The 22,966-nt window shown below is 45.2% G+C and overlaps 1 protein-coding gene across 2 annotated transcripts in view; it reads right to left on the bottom strand.

Moving 5' to 3' along the window:
- Nucleotides 1-22,966, bottom strand: part of GALNS (galactosamine (N-acetyl)-6-sulfatase) — a 44,007-nt gene that overhangs the window by 3,429 nt on the left and 17,612 nt on the right. For both annotated transcript variants that reach the window (XM_027890139.1, XM_027890149.1), the window contains 4 exons: nucleotides 22,235-22,371; nucleotides 19,591-19,693; nucleotides 12,124-12,245; nucleotides 389-506 (listed from right to left, as the gene is read on the bottom strand). In XM_027890139.1, the coding sequence (XP_027745940.1) occupies nucleotides 389-506; nucleotides 12,124-12,245; nucleotides 19,591-19,693; nucleotides 22,235-22,371 (480 nt within the window). The remainder of the gene's footprint in view (nucleotides 1-388; nucleotides 507-12,123; nucleotides 12,246-19,590; nucleotides 19,694-22,234; nucleotides 22,372-22,966) is intronic.

Raw genomic sequence — 22,966 nt, 5'->3', positions numbered from 1 at the left:
GCACAGGTTGCCCAGAAAAGCTGTGGCTGCCCCATCCCTGGAAGTGTCCAAGACCAGGTTGGAGCCACCTGGTCTAGTGGAAGGTGTCCCTGCCCATGAAAGATGGGTAGAACAAGATGAGCTTTAAGGTTTCTTCCAACCCAAACCACTCCATGCTTCAATGATTCCATGACTTTTAAGATTTGTAGAAGGCAATTCGGAAGGAGAAGGAGGATCTACAGTTGTGAATATTGCCCTGTCTCTAAGGAAGGAAGCCACAAACAGGTGACTGAGCATCCCTTCTCCATCTCTTCCCAGAATCAGGGGAGAGATGAAGCCTTTACGAAGGCTTTACAAAACATATTTCAAGCTAAGGATTCCCCACAGTATTTCTGCTTTAAGCACTCACCATAATGGCCTTGTCACACACGTTCAGCTGTGGCTCCCCTGGCACTAGGGTGTCTTTGTGCTGCTGGACAATCCCAGTTATCCGCTCCACGGCACGCTGGTATTCCTCACTGGCAAAACTGGAATGGGAAAAAATACAGATCTTACTGGTGAGGCATCATTTCAGCGTCCACATCACCAAGCTGGGCCAGAAGACTTTTCCTGGGCCATCACCAGGGAGAAGGACATGTAAATATGCTGTCAACTGCCCATAAGTCTGCAGGGGAGTGGAACACCTGAGCTGGCAGAGTCCGGGTGCTCTGCTTAGGGTCACAAGGATGGCAGGTGGCTGGCCCTCCCCAGAAAAGCACCTGGCTCCTGGTAGATCATCTCAGCTTTCAAATCCGCTGGTCCCAGTGGCCCCAAATGTGTTATTTCCTCCTCAGGATGCTGCAAGAGCATGTTGAGTCCTGAGGGGAATGCAAAGGTGGCAGGTACAAAGAAGGGTGTTTCTGGGGTTGTCCTTGAGCTGTCCCTTAAATGATTATCAAAGGAGACTTCCCAGACACAGGACTAACACCTGGCCAGACAGGTTGCACAGAAGTTTGCCAAGGTAATCCTTCCAGCATGTCACACCTGAGGTCAACCTGCTCTCCAGCATTCAACCCCCACTCTTCCAAGTGTTTTCCTCCAACACCTGCCTCACTTAGAGGTGTTTATTGTAGGGAAACCAAGGGAATGTCAATATTTTGTTTCACAAGACTGTTCTCAAGCCAAGGGTTTCAAACACAACCCTTGGCCAGTTAAACTCCACAACCACCAAGGAAATGAACTAAAATTATGCAAACAGGAAGATGGAGAAGAAGAATAGAAGGGACTTGTCCAAGACAAGAATACCTCCTCCATTTCACAACATCCCAAGGTTCTGCCCCATCTACATTCTTCCATTACAGCTTTATTATTTCAAGCTGGGACCCATCTGTCACTCCTCAAACATGGTTATAAATTACCAGATTTTTATCCACATGACTACTCCAGTAGGTACTTGTTTAAGTGGTTCAGGGTGTACTTCACTAATACCTCAAGTATTTCTAAAATGGAGGATTCCTACTCAATGATCTCACTTTGTCCATCACGTTAAGAGTCACTTAAAAAAAACACAGAGAGCGGCAAATTGCTTCTGAAGATAAAAGAAACAATGACCTGACCTCGGGCTCCCTCTGCTCGCAGTCCAAGCTGGCCAAAAGCCCCACACTCCAGCTAATTTCCTTCTTTGCAAAACAATCACATTTCGAAGCCCAGCAATGTGCCAACAGTTTCCAGTAAACCCTATAAATATCCCAGCTCGGCAGCCATCCAGAGAGAGGCTGATTGTGGGGATGGGCCTGAGCTCTGCTGATAGAGAACCGGAAGGGAAAGGGAAATGAAAAGGAAGAGAATGTGAAATGCAAAGCTTGAGCAAAGCGTGGCTCTCACACCCAGCTGGCTACATCCTGATGGAGAGACTGCTGAGCTGATGGACCACATGAAAATTCAGAGTATCCTTGAGAAGCTCCCGAATTTCACAGAATCATGGAATCAGGGAATGGTGTGGGTTGGAAGGGACCTCAAAACCCATCTCATTCCACTCCCTGCCATGGGCAGGGACACCTTCCACTAGACCGGGCTGCTCCAAGCCCCATCCAACCTGGCCTGGAACACTTCCAGAGATGGGGCAGCCACAGCTGCTCTGGGGAACCTGTGCCAGGGCCTCCCCACCCTTGCAGGAAGGAAGTTCTTCCGTATCTCCAACCTAAATTTCCCCTCTGTCAGTCTGAAGTCATTCCCCCTTGTCCTGTCACTACATGCTCTTATAAATTGAATTTCCTTGCTCCTCTTCCCATGCATCCCACATAAGCTCTCCCAGGTTACTCCTGCACTACTCCAAAGAAGTTGGGGAGCTGCCAAAGCCCATCTCTGACTCACACCCTGACGAGGACACTCAGGGCAGCAATCCCAGCATTGCATCCCGAAAGCACAGTGGCCTTTCAGCCTGGTGTGATTTTATCTGCAAGCCTTCTGGTTGAATTCCAAATGTGCAGGATTGCCAGCCCGGCAGCAAAAAAAAAAAATCAACACACAATTTTAGAGGAGGCAGAGAGGGTTTAAAGCTAAACTGGGCTGACACAGAGGACAGGAGAGCCTGCACATGGAGAGGGATGGCTGGAGACAAAACACTCGGAGGAGGGTGTGTAAAAACAGGCGAGTTCCAGGGACACACATGGCATCTGAGCTGGAAATGGGATGCAATCAGCGATCCAGAAATACTGTACAGCCTACACATGCCAGTGATGGAATTGGAGCTGGAATCAGTTTGGGAGACACGTGTGTTTCAGTGGTTTAGGATTCCAACACACCTACAGTGCCAGGACTTGAAAGCTCTTCCAAACCTGAGATAATCCCACTTTATAAAGATCCTCATATTAAGGATTAATATGAATTAGTACATATTTTAATCAATTGTTAGACTTTGATACTCTAGATAACGAATCATTTAATGCCTCCTCCTGCTGCTCCTGTAACTTGTGTTTATTTCTGTCACATCCTTGTGTCATCTCTCCAGCGTTTAAGATTTTCTTTTCAAAGTGGACCCATAAGATAAAATATTGCTGGTAACTAATTAAGCTCCACAGCATCTTTGCAAATATTGAAGTGCTCAATTTCATCCATGGAAATGGCTTTTCAGATGAAGGATTCCAAATTAGCCATAATGTGGACAGAGCAGTGGAAAACACAGCTGTGTTCTGGAGGAAAGAGAAACAATGTGTTGTCATGACTGCTGCTTTTTGCTCCAAATATGCCAGTCTCGTTGCAATGAAAAAAGTCTTTTTTGCTATAATCTTTAACTCCTATATTTATCCACAGCATTGATGCTCATCTGCAACCTCAGACACAGGAATGCCATGGAATAATAATGTCAGCTTGAGTCATTTAAATCACAAAATCCCAGAATGGTTTGGGTTGAAAGATTCCTTAAAGCTCATCCAGTTCCACCCCCTGCCATGGACAGGGACACCTTCCATTAGACCAGGTTGCTCAAAGTCCTATCCAACCTGGCCTTGGACACTTTCAGGGATGGGGCAGCCACAGGTTCTGTGGGCAACCTGTGCCAGGGCCTCACCACTCTCACAACCAAGAATTCCTTCCCCGTATCCCATCTATCCTTGTCCTTTGGGAGCAGGAAGCCATTCCCCCTTGTCCTGTCACTCCAGACCCTTGTTCCAAGTCCCTCTCCAGCTCTCCTGGATCCCCTTTATGCACTAGAAGGGGCTCTCAGGTCTTCCCAGAGCCTCCTCTTCCCCAGGCTGAACACCTGTAGCTCTCAGCCTGTTTCACAGCAGAGGAGCTCCAGCCCTTGGAACATCTTGGTGGCCTCCTCTGGATTTGCTTCAACAGGTCCATGTCCTTCCCATGCTGGGGATCCCAGAGCACTCCAGGTGAGGTCTCAACAGAGTGAAGCAGAGGGGAAGAATCACCTCCCTCAACCCCACCTTCTTGCTTTAATTCCTGTGTTCAGGACACTCTTTTTTCCAGCTGGCTCAGCAGTGACAGGAAATCTTGGCCTAACCTCAGCTCCCAGCGTTTTGTTCTCCCCTGCAGCTTCCACACTTTCAGATTATTTCAGTGTTTAGCACGGGCTGAATAAATCCCCCAAAAGCACAAGGGAAACGGCTCGGCCCCTATAAAGGGCTCACAGTTCTCACATGAGGACAAAGCTGGCTCAAGCTAAAAACAGGGATAAATTATGCTCCAAGTCATACCCCAGCCTGTAAACCTCGGTAGGGCTTTAACATGCTCTTAAGATGGCTCAATCTGTTGACACACCAGATTAAACCAGATCTGATTGCAGGTGTCTTCCTTGTGGTGCTGCACATAACGGCAATGACCCCGAGTCACCATGGATCATCTTCAGGTGCATCGATGAACATATGGACTGTCTTCTACTTCCAGAGGTGCGTGAAGCTTCCCTGTGAGGCTGGGGAGTGCAATGCCGGCAGGATGGCACCAGGACTTCACCTGAATCTGGGGTCCCCCATTGAGATGCTGTGCCCTGGGTGTTGGTTTTCCTGTCCTGATCCCATGAAGATCCCCATGAGGGTTCGTTTTCTTTTCTTGCCTCTATGGAGATCCCCATTCCATGGGGGTTGTTTTCCTGTCTTGGCCCCATGGAGATCCTTACTCCTGGCTCTGATAAGCTCAGTTTTTTCTCAGACATTTCTGTGTGCCCTACAATCCCATATCCATGCATTTGTGAAGTATTTACTGACTGCACAGGGGTTAAAATTGCCTCCAGCCCTAAGCAAGTGCATTTTGAGACAAAATCTGCAAGAGTGCCTAGAATTTGCATGTAAAATGGGGATAATTACCTCATGGTAATCAGTCTGAGTTGTTAAGGGAGCTGGGAACCTCTCCTACCTGGAGTCCCATCCTTTCCTGGAATTCATATGCAGGACTGGGCTGCAAGGCAGGGTTTGTTTCATTCTCTGTTCCAAAGAAAAGATGATATTATCTATACAGGTGTTTGGGCATCATTGTCTGTGAAGATCCAGACCTCGGTGCCTCCAGGGCGTGCTGTATTTTGTATTCCAGTCCAACAATCCTGTGGAAGGAGAGCTGGGAATAGCACTGGAAGAATGAGAGGGTGAGCAGGTGGTGTTGTGAGGAGTTTGCTAAAAGAGATCCCCCAGCGTCCATGAAATTATTCCACGCTCAGAAGGAGGGAACAGAGTGGACAAAGTCCAGGGTCATTACACTAATTGACACTTTACCTCCGGGAAGTCCCTGGAGATGCAATCAGGGCTGGATTGGAGCACGGGGTCCCAGGCACAGGTGTGGGCTGTGCTTCCTTCATTTAGTGTAATTGTGCCTTGGCAATCTGTTCCCATCCTCCCTCTCCAACAGCTCCAGTGGAACCTGCTCTGCTGTTAACCCCACCGTGCCCTCCACACACAGCCAGGTTTGGAAGGAGAAGGGATTTTCTCTTCTGGTGTTAAACTCTGGTTTAATCTTGCTGTCCTGGGTCTCTTGCCTTCGGGTCGGATGGCGTCCCCAAGGCAAGGAGAGGTGATTCTTTGCCATCATTAAATACACCCTCAGATAGATCAGCACCCAAACAAGTCCATCAGCATTTCCAGCAGGTTTTAAAGATGTTTTATGCCTCATCCTGATGATTTACATATGGGCACAATGCAGTACGTCTATCCTGGGAGTGACAGGACCATGTTGTTACTGAGAGGAATGTAAGAAAATGGGAATTATATGTTATATATATTCCCATAATTATATAAATGGGATTCACAGAAACCTGACACTGGGTTCTAGACCAGGCTGAATGGGACCTGGAGCAATCTGGTCTAGTGGAAGGTGTCCCTGCCCATGGCAAGAGGTGGAACGAGATGAGCTTCAAGGTCCCTTCCAAACCAAAACACTCTATAGTTCCATAATTCTATGCATAGTAGCTCTCAGACTTATATGAAGTTATGGGAAGAGCATAAAAAATGTCTAATGATACTTTACTTCCTTCTCCCCTGGAATTATTTTAATTAAAACCATTATTTTTAATTGTGAAATACCCCCAGATTATGATAATTTGATTTTATCTGTTATCAGTGCTTTGAGGCTTTGCAGCACCATAGTATTCAAGTCTTGATCTTGTCTTATTATTCAGTCTTCCTCGATTCCTCTCTTCTATTATCAAGTTTATTTGCAATTTAAAGAATGCACAGTGGATGAGGCAGAGACTGGTTTGGGGCTCTGCTTCTGGAATTACTGGAGAGACTCAAAGGGCTGAAGGAAAACAAACAAGGAATCAAAGAGAAGATTGAAAGGTACTCCAATTCACCCCTGAGGCAGCAGCATTTTGGGTCCCAGATGCATTCCTGGAAGGACATGTGCCCATTTAGTCACAGGAATACTTGGAATCACAGAATCATTAAGGCTGGAAAAGACCTCCAAGATCATCGAGTCCAACCTGTGACTGACCCTCACCTTCCCTGCAGGAAGATGTGATGGTGCTGATCCTCTACTTGCTCAACTATTTTCATGGAAGTTTTAATTCCCCAGATTCCAGAATCCCCCCAAAGTGATTCTCTTCCACAAGTGTATTTTCCTTCACCCTCTTTCCTGGCTCTGTACCGCTGTCCCACCTGGCTTACCTGCTCTTCCCAACTTTCCTGCATCCAGCCCCTGTGAGGTTGATGCTCCATGTTTTTATTGCCATCTCTGAGGCTCTTTATCCATATTTCTACACTTTTAGTGTTCCTCAATGCCACCTCTCCTGTGGCAGCTGCTAATCCTCCCCTGCAATGCAGCTGGTACCATTTCCCTCTTTTCCATGCTGAGGAGGCAGCATCTCCCCTGGGCACCATTCTGGATCTTTGTTATTGACATTTTTTTCCTGTTTTTCACCTTCTCTCTCTTCCCCACAGCCAGGTTTCTGCCCTGAGCTGTAAGGCGAGACTGGCAACTTTTCTCTCAGATCCTTTCCCCTTTAGCTTCCCTTCAGGAGCTCCTTCCCTTTTTTTTCTGGCTCCATAACCACTGCAATTACCTCTCTGATGATTTCCTGAATTTTCCATCTGCTCGAAATAGGCACTTGTGAGCTCTCTTCTTAATTAATGTGTTCTAAAATCATTATGTTCATCAACCAAGCCTTATCACTTCCATTTTCTTCCATAATAGTAAAATCCATTGCCCTAAGTAAAACACAGGAATTTTGATGTTCATAATTCAGTAAAACTCAATCGCTCAGAGCAGAAGTTGCTATAAACCTGGAGTAACAACAGGGTGTGAGCAGGCTGCACTTACTCTGTCCTTACTTGTTATTGAGGCTTTGCACCTCTGGCTCAAACTGACAGAATTTGAGAGATTTCTGTTGTAAATTCCTTTTGCAGCTTTGGAGTTAAAACACTTTTTCTACTTGAGGCTGGATCAGGTATTTTGTAGAGTGTATTTTTAGCTGTGCCAGCTTTGCTATATATATAAATATATATATATTGTTATTTGTGTTCTTCTTGCCTGGTAATAAAGTATTTTAGTACAGTTGTGTATAAACAATAACCTGACTTGGATAATAAAACTGACAACTGGTTGTGAAGATGACACTAACAGATAATTTTACTGAATTTGTCACATTGGAGAAATAAGTTCCCTCTGTGGGACTTAACAGACACACAATACCCCAAAGATAACAGAATTTGGTCAAGAAAAAGACCTATCAGATCTTTTAGTTCTGCATTTGGATAAATTTGGTAACAAGAGCAGTTTGAGTGTTTTGTTATGAAGCAAAAACCCTGGTTATTGCATCCAGGGAGGAAACAAAACCCTGCTTAGACTTGGGGAAATGCTTCTGCTTTCTGTGCTCCCGAACACACAACCTTAGTTCTATTTTAAAGTTGAGAGCTATTAAAAAAGAGGCATTTTCTGATCTATGCAATCTCTCAGATAACAGAAAGACACAAACGGTTCACTTCTCACCACTAAGGACCTGATAACGGCGGCGTAACTCTTCTACAAGTGCAGTCACATTACCACATTTTTGGCAAGCAAAAGAAAGACTATTTAGCAGCAACCTCCCTTCTTTGAAATATATTGCCCAAATTTATCCTGGTATTGCAGATTTCTTACTGCAAGCACCTCTCTAGGTGCCAGTTTTGCCTCACTGCTCCCTGCAGGTGTGTTCATGCCCCACCTCATCCTGCAGCCATGGAAATGTTTGGCTTGTCCAAGTTCTCTCAATGCCAGGACTTCTCAGTGCTGCTTCTCAGAGAGTCCTTTTCCCAGCAGAGAGGGAGATAAGAGTTTAGGAGTGACTGTATCTGATGGTAACCCTGAGCATGTCAGTCCTGAAGGTCACCGACACAACAGGGATCTTGTTCAATCCAGTCTCCTGATGTGGGGACGTCACCGTGCCATCAGCCAGGCAAGCTCAGGCACTGTGAGGATTCATAACCTGAATTTGGTGCTGCTGTGAATCCCACCTACCAAAATCCAAAGGCTGGGAGGCTGTTGGATTGGTGGGATTGCTCCAGTCCAGCCTGGGAAGCATCAATAAATATCTGAAAAGAAGGCTCTGGAAAGACTTTACAGCTCCTTCCAGTGCCTAAAGGGGCTCCAAGAGAGCTGGAGAGGGACTTTGGACAAGGGGGAATGGCTTCCCACTTCCAGAGGGCTGGGATAGATAGGATATTGGGAAGGAATTCTTCCTTTTGAGAGTGGTGAAGCCCTGGCACAGGTTGTCCAGAGAAGCTATGGTTGCCCCATCTCTGGAAGTGTTCAAGGCTTGGAGAAACCTGGTCTAGTCCCTGCCCATGGCAGGAGGTGGAACAAGATGAGCATTAATGTCCCTTCCAACCCAAACCATTCCATGATTCTGGGATATTTCAAGCCAAAGGAGCTGCGTCCATTGGCAGAAGATGGGGTGCAGGAGAGACTCCAGCCAAATACAGAGGGGACATAGCAGGAAGAAACAGTCACAGCCCTGTTGGGGAGATGTATTCCTAGAGCAGACAAGGGTAGGGATGCAGGCACAGCCTCACATGAAGGGAGCACAAGTGCAGAGTGCCAGATGGCTCAGCACTGCCAGACGGGTACTCACCACACTGACAGGACCTGCCTGTAATTGCCTGACCAGTTTTTCCACTGCATGAAAAGTGTTCCTATGGGAGACAGGCTTTTGCTGATATTGTTTTCAGGCAGGCTCCAGGAAACCCAGTGAACCATGTCAGGAAGAGGAAGGACTTGTCCTGCTTCACCAAGAAACCCAGGGAACCAAACACTTTACGTGCTGCCCCAGATCTTAAAGGATTTGCATTTTCAGGGATCCTTCAGCAGCTACATAACAAAGGCTGAAAAGCTTTGTTTGATTTTGGGAAAAACAGGTTATTTCTATCCACTCATCTTCCTAATACAGAATAATAGAATCATGAAAAGGTTTAGGTGGGAAGGCACCATCTTTGTTCAACGCCCATGTCGTGAGACGACCCAAAATAGTGGTGGGCTTGGCAGCGCTGAGTTAATGGCTGGACCTGATGATCCTAGGGTACTTTCCAACCTTGAATATTCTCTGAATCTATGAAACTGTAGCCTTGAAGAATTGTCTCTTAGTGTCCTGCATGTGCAGTGTCACAACCCAGAGACATTTCAGATCAGCTCCCTGAGCACTTGCAAGTCAAGCGTGTTGTTGCAGTTGAGTGAGTTGGCTGATTTCTAGGATTCCCTGGCTCTGAGATCCCCTGGGATCCCAGAATGAGCCCAGATATATAAGCAGCAAATCCCTCTGGAGAAGCATGTGATGCCAGGCCTTCCTGAACAGCAATGACAGCTCTTACTGGTTGTTTTACACTCCAAATTAAAGCAAATCAGGAGATATGACAGATTACTAAAATCATTTCAGGGAAAAGAAAAGGCTGCACTAAAATAAGGAATAAATGAAATAAAAAGTGAGTAAAAGCAGGCAGAGAGAACACAGCCAGCATGTAGGGACAGGCAGATGCAGGCTTGGAAGAGGATGCTGGATTCCCTTTGGAGAAACATTAGTGTTGGGACTCCCACCAGGCTGTCTGCCAAGGGGGATAATTAAGCTAAATAAAAATACACACCAGTAACAGCTCCACAAATGAGGGTAATTTAATTACCACATTCGATATAGGAGACCCACTTCCCATGAGTTTTCCATTGTGACCAGAGAGGAGACAATAGCAGCAGAATGTGCTGGAGAAAGGAAGAGTCATTTGCTAAAAAGAGGTTTTCTATTAGGGTCTGCATAATAAACATCAGCACAGCTTTCCATAATCATGTCATAATCTTGCCATAAAATTCAATCAAACAACAGCTTGTGAATGTCCAAAAAAATCAATGGAACCGTACGAGAAGAGATTGCAGATGTAACACTGGAATTTATTTCAGTGCTCAATCCATGGGGGTGGGAAGGAACAGCTAAAGAACAGGGAAGCAGGTGTGCTGCCAACACCTCTTAGGGAAGAGCCCCTCTGCCTCAAATCCAGAGATAAACAGTATCACAGAACCACAGAATATTTAAGGTAGGAAGGGACCTCTGGAGGTCACCCAGTTCAACCCCCCTCTGCGGGCAAGGTCACCTGGAGCAGGTGACACAGGTGACAAACACAGTAGTCAAAGTACAGTTCAGACAGTACTACCCACTTACTTGATTTTTGGAAAAATAGGTCATTTCTATCCACTCATTTTCCTAATATAAAATCATAGAATCATAAAATGGTTTGAGTTGGAAAGGACCTCAAACCCCATCCAGTTCCACTCCCTGCCATGGGTAGAGACACCTTCCACTGTCCCAGGTTGCTCCAAGCCCTGTCCAAACTTGCCTCGGACACTTCCAGGGATGGGGCAGCCACAGCTTCTTTGGGCAACCTGTGCCAGGGCCCCACTACCCTCACAGGGAAGCTTTCTTCCCAACAGCCCAACTAACCCTGCCCTCTGGCAGTGGGAACCATTCCCCCTTGTCCTCTCATTCCATGCCCCGTGAAACAAAATAGTTGTCAAACTGCCCAGGCCATGGTCTCATCTGGAATCCCAACCCAGTGTCCTTTCACTGAGCTGTATTTACAACCCAGGAGCTGCAGATTTGCTTTATTCATTAGTGCTGGAATGCAGTGGAAAGCAATGCTAATGTTGGGCTCCCAAAGAGCTTTATCCACTGCCTGATGCACCCCTGAAGTGCTCTGTTAAGTGAGAGAGAAGTGGAAATATTTCCCCCCCCTTCTCTCTCTGGTGAAAACACTTAGTGGGCAGCACAGGCTCAGATCCTTTGAAAGGAATGGAGCGAGCGTGTCCACTCAATTATTTAAAACAGTTGAGTAATTGCAGCCCTGTCAGCTCAGAAAACATCTCCCTCTGTCCAAGCTGCTGCACAAGCCCGTTTCTGGGCAGGCAGTCACAGCAGCAGCAGTTTTCTCTTTATCTATTCCCACACTCTCCCAGTCAGAGCCACTGGTGAGGGATGAGGCTGCGTGTCCCCATTTGCAGCTGGTTTTGCCGCAGGGTAAAACTCAGAAGGAGGGAGGTGGGAACACTTCGGGAGCCTTTTCGGAGGTGGCAGGTTTCTTTGTGCTGTGCTGGCTGAGGACTCCATAAATCCTTCCAGAAATCTCTCAGGGCATGGTGTGTGCTGGAGATAAATATTACAATAGGAGGCTTAGAGGAAAATGGATTCAGACAGCCAGGAGAGCCCACGGATGGAACAGGATTGGGCAGAAAGTCTTCCTGTTAAACAGCCTCTGGAGAAGTTCCTTTAGCTGGGCTGGGAGATTGGAAGGTTACCACAGCTGCCTTCCAGAGATTCCAGTCCCACAGATCCCTGGTTGTTTCTTCCCCAGTCCCAAAATACACAGAGAATCACAGCTCCAGGGCCCACACTCAGCAGCACCACTGCTTTATTCCACAGCTGTGCTGCATCAGTCCTGTCCTGTCCAAAAATGTGTGTTTTCCTCCTCCCTGAGGGGATGTAGGACAGGGAACAAGAACAACCGGAATGACAAGTCCACGTGCACACCCATCTAACCTGATCACCTGAAAACTAAGGTTTGTTCCTTTTTCCTGAGAAAAAGTGTGCAGGAATGCCATTATTTCCCAGAATGGCTTTCTGGGACAGTTCTTAAGCACATTTCAAGAACCAGCTACCAAAGCAAACGAATTTTATACACTGACAGTGCTGGGTTTTCACAAGCTCATTAACTGGCTCACCTTAATGGGAACTTCTCCCCAGGGTCCCTTCCCAGGTGGAACAGCAGTGGCAGGTAAGTGTGTTCCTCCTGTGTGTGTGTTGTCACTCCAGAGACACTCTGCCCAGGACAGAAATCAGTGCCCTGCAGGAAAAGGGAGAGAGGTCATCAAGGCTGACACAGGAGAGGGAACAAAATTGATTTCAGTGACAACACTTCCTCCAGCACCTTGTTCCAAAATACCTACAACATCCAGGAGTCCACTTCAGTCTGCAAAACAGATTCTGAGCTGGTGGGGTAAGATAAGGTGCAAAGTGGAGTTGTATTCACATAAAAGCTGAAGCACCCGTACATTCTTGTCTTATAAAAATATAATCCCTGTAAAATATTCATTAAAATGAACAAAAGATAAAGAGGAGGAACCACTTAATCATAAAAATTCTGCATGTGGAAAGCATCTTCTCTCTTTGGTTCTTATGGCTTTGAATTTGAGAGAGGATTGGATCACTTTGCAGTTCTGATCAAAACCAAAGTCCCAGGAGGAATATCCAGTCATCCTGAGAGGCAACAGGCCCTGAAAACTCCCTTGCCAGCACCTGAAGGATCCGTTTTTCTAAGGAATTAAGTAAATCTTGTTAATTTTAAAAAAATGGGTTTGGTCTTTATCTGGTTCATAGCAAGCTGGTATTGAGGCACTCACCCAGGCATGACAGTGGGGTTGGCAGGGCTATAGGAAGCCTGGAGACGTTCCTGCCACTAACAATCTGTGGGGTCAGCAGGGCTCAGATACTGGGGATCGCCCTGGGAGAGCAACTGGGAGCAGTAAGGGGTTAAGTGCTCACTGGGCACCGAGGGACAGAGTTTCCAGCTCCCTCCATCTGCCCTTCCAGCCTTGCCAGGCTCCTGCTCCCCAAGCCCAGCCCATTATTAGCCAGTTGTGAGCTCCCTAATCCCTGGCCTGCAGCCTCCAGAACCCATTTAAACCCTGGGAATAGCCAAAAATGCAAAAGCATTAATTTCCCTGAGCAGCCAATAAAGCAGGGCCCCTCCAGCCCAGCAAGGACTGGCCCCAAATGGACTTGTTAAAGCTGGGCTTTACAATTCCAGCTCCCACACTGCGCTCCTTACAATCCCAAAATACCCCAAGACATGGACAGAGACATGGAGAGAAGGTAAATGGGAATATTTCAATGGAAGTGGGAAAGCAGCTGTAGCATTTGCTTATAAAACAAACTGAAAAGGCTCTCTACAGATGTTGGTAGGATTTGATTGGCAAACAATTTTCTAAAAATATCCCATGTTTTTAATGGACAGCTGGTCAGTGGAGCAGTTAATATTCTGCTTTTCAATAAAGCAAGAAGTTTAGAAGCCCATGAAATCCCATTTATCTGCACAGAGCTATAGATTCCTGAATCACTGACTGGAAAAATAAGGGAGTTGCTTGATAGGTTGGAGTGGCCCTACCAATAATGGACTTTAAATGGATACAAAACTGATTGACCTTTCCACCCTGTGATGCCACAGGCCTCTGGAACACACAGGGAAAATAGATTTTTGTGGGTTTTTTTCCCACAAAAGGACCAGTTAATAAAAAGGTATCAAAGCCTCCATAACATCCAAATTATAATTTGGATGCAAATCAAACAAGCAATTTAATTAACAGCCTGCTAATTGGTACAGTGCTCCTCGGCTGCAAATGCTTCAGTTTGAAAGAAGATTTCAGCCTCTTGGGTATTTGTTTAGACATTGCTCTGTTTACATTTTAGCTTTTGTTTCCTATAAATTCCTTGTAGCCCGGACTCCAGAACACAGCCCCGGCTACAGTCCCAGAGATTCCCAGGAAAGAAAGTGCTGGGACAATTTGCCTGATGGCACCAGCCAAAAGCTGTCTGTTCTAATTTAAGCAATCAACGCCCTCTTCAAAAGCAGCCTATTTTGGAAAGTCAAAATAAATAAATAAATAAATAAATAAAACTACCATTTTATGACATTGGCTGAAACCACTCTTTAAATTTCTAAGGCATTTCAAGTTTATCTCTGCGAATAAAATGGATTGTTATTTTTATGTTCCACCAGGATAACACAAGCTTGATCTGTTATCCCTTCATCCCCTGTCATTGCCTTAAAGCTATTTATTAGTTTATTACTGTTAATAACAATATGCAGGGATCAAGAGCCACTTAAAGCACATTCCTAATATTTTATCCTGCTCACTCTCCAAGGTAATAGATGGAGTCCCCATCCCTGGAGGTGTCCAAGGAATGACTGGACATGGCACTCACTGCTCTGGTCTGGGTGACAAGGTGGGGATCAGTCACGGGTTGGACTTGATGGTCTGGGAGGGCTTTTCCAACCTCAGTGATTATGTAAGTTCCATGTCCACAGGTACTGCTGATCAAACACAGTGGAAAGATCACTGCTTGTGTTCAGGTAAACTCTTAGAGCTTTTCCCCTCGATCACAAAAGCATGAAAACCAAACCAGAAGACCCTGTCTAGAACATCTCCTGCTTTCTAAGGGAGCCCATAAAAGAGCATCAAATGGCACCAGAAATAGCTCATCTCTGTACCAGCTCTAATACAGTATTTTGCACCACTGTTTAAAACTGTTTGCTGTAGGAGAAATTCCAACAGTCATTATTATTATTATTAAAACATAACATTCCCTCCCCATAACATGAACCTCCCAGAGAGCACATCTTCCTGTCCTTCCCAGCAATCAAGTAACCCGGACTGTCTCCCTGTTCCTAAGACGCTGCAGCCCTTGGTTGCACAGCTTATGCTCTAATTTCCAGAGCAAATGGACCACAGATGCTGTGTCAATATAGACATGAGACAAACACAGCCAGTTGCCAGTTTGGGCTCTGGGCCAAGAGATGGAATCACCACTTGTGTTAACGTGAGCCCTCTGGCAATTCCTCACCCTGGCTCCAGCCCAGATCGTTCTGACTTGACAGGCGGCCGTGGATTTGGATAGTGCTGCACAAATCTGGGATCTGTCTCCTGCTCATGTCTCCTCCTTCCACCACGCGAAACCCAGAGCAGCAAAACCGTGTTAATATTGGAAGGAGAAAAGCACAGCTGTTAATTAAAGCTGGGAATGTTGTTTGTTGCTGTTTGCCACGGCACCTGTAAATGGTGCTCTCCCTTCCTGGGTGATTCCCAGCGAAATCCTCCTAAAGTGGAGCTCGTGATGAGCAGACGTCTCAAAGTGTGACTGCCGAGCTTCAACCCTGTGGAACAAGAATTGCCTCTAATGTGTTAAGTGGCTGGAAGAGCCCCCAGAAGATGGGCAGACCCCCGAAGATGGGCAGCTCACAAGCCTCCCGATCGATGGCTGGTTCATATGCTCAGAGGACCACAATGAAATGTCATTATTTGTGAGGTTCTACTTGACTTCACATCCCCTGTGCAGAAAAGGCTTTATCGATCCCTTCACGTGGAGGAGAAGGGCAATCAGACAGCCTGACTGGAATAACCCCTTTGGCATTTTGCATTAAAACAATAGGAGCTGCTGGCAGGCGCCTACAGCCATCCTTTAAAGTCACAGCAGCGCTCTGGAAACTCAGTGAACACTCCTAACAAGCTGATAGGAGAAAGGTTGATGTTATCAGCTACTCTCCAACAACAAAAGGCCCTTTTCCATATGTTTTTCTGAATTATTTTTTCCCTTCTTTCATCAGTGCTCTTGGAGGGCACAAGGACTGTTCTGTGCTGGATACTCCTGGTGGCAGACAGAGAAAAGGAAATTTCCTCTCCTGCAGCTCCTACTCTTGCCTCCCCTACACAGCATGAAATTGGGAAATTCCTGAGGACTGGCTACCAACTCAGATAAATCTATAGAGAATACCCAGTTTTGCCCCTTGCAGACCCCTCCTTCTAAACAAGAACAGCATTTTACAGGTGATTTTCAGTAAAAGTCCTGTGGAGGGATGTCCCCAGGTTTATCCTTAGTTCTCCCTTCTGCTATTTTTATCACTGCTGATTTTTGCTTTAAGAAAGGTAGAAAACAATGGAAAAGCTTTATATGCACCAGTCAGAGCAACAGCCCTGTGCAGGAAGGAGATCTTTCTCCCTCTACCGAACTATTTAAAAATACAAACACATTTTTCAAGTCAGGTTTCCTTTCATCTCTCTCTGTCCCATTTATCACCTCTTGAATGTCAGAGATGTCAAATTATGTAAACATGAGCCCCCTATATAAATGGAAGCCAGGTAAACAGCTCTAAATAAGCATCCTGTGCAATCCACAGGGAAAATGTCCCATGAAGTGCTTATTCCCATTTGCTTCTGCTGAGTGAGCCTTCCCTCTATGCTTTCAAGAGACCACCCCTCTAAGAATCAAAAAATCCAGTTAATCCAGCAGAAGAGAGCATCAAGGTATCCTCCAGCACTGAGCGAGACTACAAGACTTTATGACAGGAGTCAGACTAGGAAAAAAAAATTGCTTGGGGGTTAAAAAATAAACAAGCAAAAAACGGGAAGAACAGAAGAGCACAATTCATCTCTGTGTCAGATGACAAGTTCTAATCCCAGGCCATAAGGCAGAGGATGCAGACCAGTAAGGGCATGTTACTGTCAGGGGACTTTGGGATGACTGTAAACCTGTGTACTGCTTACATGGGATGTTTCCAGAGTAAATATTCCAAGTGCCATATGGAGAGAAGCCTTCAGATCCCTGTTCTGCTTTCCTAGGCTTTGCTTTCTGCAAGTTGTGTCTCCCTGGTGCATTTTTATTTGTGTGTACATTCTTTATTGCTGAACTAACTTAACCCCACTCAAACCCAGCTTTCCAGGTGAGGGGCCAAAGTTGGCCACATCCTTCCTTGTTCATCCTGGTCATCTTAGACAGACCCAGAACAGGCATCAGTTTCCCATTTTCCCATATGAACATGAAAATGTGGGTTTAGCTGCTTTAATGGAATCATCTCATCTGAAAATCAAACAAAAATGCACCGAGGGTGGATTAAAACTAGGGCAAGTTTTCTGTATTGATGATTTCCCACACTGTCAGTTACCAAGGGAATTCTGAAAGTGAATGGAGGCTTGGCTAAACTGGGCCTTGTATCTGTCAAAATAATGAGATATTCAACTACCCATAAAACAAACCTCTTAAAAAATGGGCAGGCAGCTGTTCTGCTACATCTGGCCAACTCTTTCCAAAGGATGACATGCCAACCAAATATTCCAGGTCTGAGTGTGGGCCTTCAGACACAGAGAGTTTTATATCTGGAAGTTTAATACAGTATCACACTGGATTCACAATGAGGAAGGGCCTCTAAAGATCATACAATTAACAAGGCCTCATTAGCTGAAGTTCTGCTGGGATGGCAAATCAAACTTATCAAACAGTCAGAATTCCAAATGCCACGGATGTGCATAGATTTAAGTATGTTTTTCAAATTAAATTAACAAACAAACTGGCTTTTTTGATTCTGGAGTCCAATATTAACACAGCTGGGAAGTCACTGAAAGAGGCAACTGTATCACAAGGTGAGCTTAGAAACTCCTCCAAGAGGGCTCAGAACTGGTCTGCATTCTGATTTATTTCTATTTTTAAACTTGCAAGGCTTGTAATTAATGGCTTGAGGACACGAGGAGAATTGGAACAAATTTCAGCCTGAGCTTCCTCTGCATGTTGTTAATGGCTGGTCTGGCCACTAATGTGCTCCAATTTTCCCCATATCCAGCACATGTGATCCAAGCTGCAGGAAACAGAGTGAATTTGTAATGGTCTCTCTGATGTAGGGGATAATTACTGACTTTTATCAGACAGTAGTTAAACAAAGACTTGGAAAGAAATAAATATTCCTTAATTGCACAATTGCCATTGCTCACAGTGGGAGAGCCTCTGGAAGGAGTAACTGGTCCCCATTATCACTGCTCCACACAGACATGCAAAAATAAGTTAAGATCAATGCAGGGGTTTATTTATTCCCCAACTGGGTATGTAAGTGTGGGTATGTGCTTTTATCACCATGGAGAGCAATAATTCATGTGGGAATTTTCCATGCACATGGGAAAAGCATGAGCCCATCCCTACACCCAAACACATGGATATACAATCTCCCAGTGTCTCCCACACAGGGAAAATCCTCCACATGAGATATATGGGTTTTACTCATATACTAGACAAATAAATTATCTCATTTTACCTGTGTGGAATTAGCATTGAGACAGAGTGTAAAATACATTTCTAGAGCCAACTTTCCTTTCCTCCCTGTAAAGCAAACTTTGACTCCTGGAGCATTACAGCCTTCAGGAAGACAAACACACATATTTACAGCCCTAAATGTAAATGACTCCCTTGGAGCTGACGTTTCCCTCTACCCCCAGGACATCCCAGCGAAAGAATCTGTGCACTTTTATATCCACAAATGTCATCAGCACTTAGTTCTGCACCTGTGATGCCTTGAGGACCTACCATAAGTTCAAAAAAAGAGGCATAAAAAAAATAAATCATGCAAACAATCCCTCCCCAGCCCCAGCCTGCTGTCAGGATTTTGCTGAGAGCTGTGTCCTAATGCACTGAGTTCATGTCTAAAAGTATAATCAGCAAGGCACACGTGTGAACCTGCCACTCAGCAAATGCCCCAGAGTTTAGTACCCAAGTCTGAGGCAAGAAAGATATAAAAAGAAAGAGAAATAATAGTGCTTAACATCTAATTGTGAGAAGATCAGCCAGGAAATAAATAAAATTAATAAAATGTAATGCACTGCGTGATGGGGGCTTGCAAAAGTGCTGATAGTAGATTTACCACATGGATTTTACTGCTCTTTCTACTGTGCCTTTCCCTTCACCTTTCAAGGAAAAAACATCACAAACCCAGCAAACCCATCATCCCTGTTCCATTTAAATAGTTCAAGGCACCAGGTGTTTTGTCCTAGGAACTGTAAGATATGGGATCAGTGGGGTATTGGCCTCCAGACTTTCACAGAATCACAGAATATCCTGAGCTGAAGGGACTCAGAGGGATCAGCGAGTCCAACTGCAAGGGGACACCTGAAAACACAGAATTCAGCAGGGGAAGAAGTTTAATATTAAGGGGGATTAAGTTAGCATTAAAGGGAGCACCTTCAGAACAACTTGGAATTTGCCCGTTTTCCTTTCCTTGTCCCTGATTTCAGGAGAGGGCTGTGTGACACCTGTCTCCTTAGATTTTCATAGGATCACAGAATTATTTAGGATAAGCTCTTTAAGATCATACAGTCAAATCACTTCTCAGCACTGCCAAGACCACCACTGAACACATCCCCATGTGCCCCATCCACATGGTTTTTAAATCCCTCCAGGGATGGGCACTCCCTGTGCCAGGGCTGGACAACCCTTTAGGGAAGAAATAATTCCTAACATCCAATTTAAACCTTCACAGCAGATCTGGTAGCTCTTAAGAAAATGAATTGGTGATATTCCCAAATTAAAACTGTTTAAAGGGTTGCTTGCCCCCAGGAGCACCAGTGACACCTGGGAGCAGGTCCATGTGCTGTTACCTTGCCATACTCCTCCCAGGAGTTGCTCCAGGTCCAGTAGTGAGCTTTGTAAAGCCCAACTCTCACCGCCATCATCTCGTTGCCACGATAATAGAATATGGGCCTGGGAAAGAGAGCAGAGCTGCATGAGAAACACCACCACACCGGGCTGATAAGGGAGACAAACACCTTAATGGAGTCTGACTTCCGACGTGGATATCAGGCAGGAACAGGCTGCCTCCTAATAGTCTCCTCTGCAAGGTTTTCAATTAACATTTCTTAAAGTGTTCATCAAGTTGAGAGCTCACACAGTGCAAGAATGAAACATTATCCAGCTTGGCTGCCAGTGATTGTTAATCCTTGAACTATCAGCCCCTGGTATTTCCTACAGAGCGTGTCGGTTTAAACATCAAATGGCTCACAAGCGCTGTGTGTGAGAGGGAGAAACTGGGATTCAAAGGCTCTGAGATGTTCAGTCTCCTCTTCCCAGCAGCACCAAGTGAACTCCACAGCTATGCCATCAAGCTGTCAGTGTCACCCAGGCAGGGTGGCCAGGAGGACACCAGATGCTGATGTGTTCTGGATGACATCTCAGAAAAACTCCATATGGAAAAACCTGGCAGCCAGACATGCTGTATTTTTAACTCCCATCCATTTCCCCCCCACCCCCAACCTCACTTTGCAGCATGTAAACATACTGCTAAAACTGCATTTTTTTTCCCAGAGGTTTCACTAATTAAAAATACATCTGGGAAATGCATCTCATTCAGTGCACCTGTGCACTTCCCTGAGCATCCCAAAAACATTCCTCTTGGTTTCCCCAACAACACACAATTGTTTTATTTTTGAGGAAACAGCACAGAATTTTACTGAAATGTGCAGCAGAGAGGGTTGATTTGTTGGTGCAGCTCATCATACAAGGACACCAGATTTGAGCAGCTCTTCTCTCCAGTTGTTTTGGACATGATGGTGAAGCTGTTTGTCACTGTCAGGGGGTACAAACATCTTTTCTTTCCTTCTAAGGTATCACTCAGCAAAAAATACTCACTCTGATGATGCTACCTTGAAAAAACTATCCCTAAATGCAAGGTGAAATTTAAATATCCGTGTCTGAATGACAGGGGTGGCCTTAGATCTCTTATTTTAAAATCACAGCCTCACTGTGGGTTCTTGCACAAAAAATGAACCTTTGGCACCAGGAAATGCCACCTGAAACAAAGGGGAAACAACTCTATCACCAGGAACAAAGGGGAAACAACAAGGTGTCACCAGGAAGAAGGGAAAGGTGTTGCCAGCAGAGCCCATTCCCGATCCTAAACATACCTGAAAGGTGAAATAAAGGCAGGGAGAGATCTGCCAAATGCAGCACCTGATCCAAACCAGTGCCACCAGCACCCTCCCCCCCCTCCCCCCAAAAAATGCCACAAAGTACTCCAGCGTCTTTTCCTTGCCATAAACTCTCACTATTTGGACAGTTATTATGTGCCCCTTTGACTGAGGGGTTTAGGCTTTTCCTTTTTTTAAAAAATACATTTTCCTTTTTGAAAGAGGATTCCAGCTTGTACTCGATGTTCTGCTAGTAATGTTTTCTTTTTTTTCCCCTGTTCATTTTTTCCTTTTTAAGCCTGAAAGAACACCACAACTGCCTCTCCTGGAAAGTTTTTTGGGGGCTGTGTAAAGTGTGACTCGGTCAGGTCTAGGGGGAAAGAAAAAAAAAAAGAAAAAAAAGCTGTGATGTGCTTTGAGTGTACTGTAACACAAAGAGCACCAAGGGATTGGTGACTGCAATGAAATTCCCTTTTAAAACAACAAGGAAGTTTTACAAACTTCTGGAAGATGGCACAAGGAGGAACCTGCAAGGCTCATGGCAGCTCTCAAGTAACACTGAAGGCATGCCCCTTGTTAACAGGCACAAAAAGCAATTTTACAGCACAAAGGCTCAAATCCAACAAGGAAAAGAGCCCAAAGATGCCTTCCATGCATATGTTTCCTTGCTATCTCATAAAATGTATGTTTGTATTCAGGATTTCTCAGGCTGCCAAATTCCTCATCAAAATCACAAATACAAAAGACCTCTTTTGCCCCCTGACTCTTCCAATAAGACATTTGTTGCAGGGATATTTGCTGCCAGACCTCAGTGCCTGTACCCAACAGCTGACAGCACCATAAAGATTCCAGGTCTTTAACCCAAATCTATCCCTTCAGAAGCATCCACAGAAGCAGAACCCTGGAAGCTCACCCACAGCAGCACAGCCTTTACCTCCACCTCTCCCAAGCAGGGGCTACAAGGACCCAGCACACTCTGGGATGCTTTTTGAGTAATAAATAATGTATTCTCCCCTACCCAGGCTACAGTTCTAAGGCTTTTATCTCCCCTCCTGCCATATGTTGTTCCAAGGATCCCTGCTAACCCTGTGACATTTTCATCTGTCCCCAGACTCCAGTGTATGGCAACATGCCACATGTCAGGAAATCCCACCTCAGCGGAGAATTAGCACAGTGTGAAGCTCTGGTGCTGCCCCATCTCACTGAGGGGGGGGGGGGGGCAAAGATGCATCAATTCAGTTTATAGAAGATATCTGTGAGCTTGTTTTAAAAAATAACCTCCAATTTGGCATCCCTTCAGCTGGGATGCAAGGCAGGGAGCTCTGGGCTCAGGACTAACCTGTCAATTAGTTTGCCCTGCAACATGACAGGTAAAAGGTCGATGCCATCAATCTGTCTGTCACTGGGAGGCTGGAGACCCGCCAGGGAGAGGCTGGTGGTGAACAGATCCATCACATTGCCCAGCTGATGGCTGACCTGGAAAAATAAATCAACAGAAACACATTTGCAAAGAGCCCTTCATAAAAATCCATAAGAAAACAGGTTCCCACCAAAGCTTCATGAAAATCTCTCCCTTTATGGTGCTGCCATCACCAGCAAAGCTCCTCTTAAAATAATAAAGGAGATGATCCCTATTTCTCCACTTCCAGGGAGAATCTGCATTTTGAATCATTTTTTTCCATTTTCCTCTCTTTCTTCTCACTTTTACAGGAGCGTGTTGTCACAGAGCTCAACTTAATATAGCAAATTCCAACTCATTTGTGGATTGAAAAATCAGCACTTACACCAAGAAAAAAATAGCCCTTGATTTGTTCCCTTCTCCAGGTCATCTCTGGAGTCCATAATACCCTGAGAGAGTTCCCAGAAAGAACAGGGATAGATGGATAACAACAAAAAGAGCCTGATGACTTCATCTGCAAACCATTTCCAACAATTCAAGAACTGTAAAGTTGTGGTATTTTTAGTCCATATTTTAATAAGGGAGAAAAACATCTGGGTTTGGCTCCAATGGAGATGTTTAAGCTGCTTTTTTTTTTTTTTTTTTTTTTTTTTTTTTTTTTTTTTTTTTTTT

Source organism: Empidonax traillii, unplaced genomic scaffold, assembly GCF_003031625.1.
Source record: "Empidonax traillii isolate 1590-97213 ecotype Southwest subspecies unplaced genomic scaffold, ASM303162v1 scaffold13:size3042203, whole genome shotgun sequence".
Taxonomy (NCBI): domain Eukaryota; kingdom Metazoa; phylum Chordata; class Aves; order Passeriformes; family Tyrannidae; genus Empidonax; species Empidonax traillii.
This window is presented reverse-complemented; position numbering and strand designations above follow the sequence as displayed.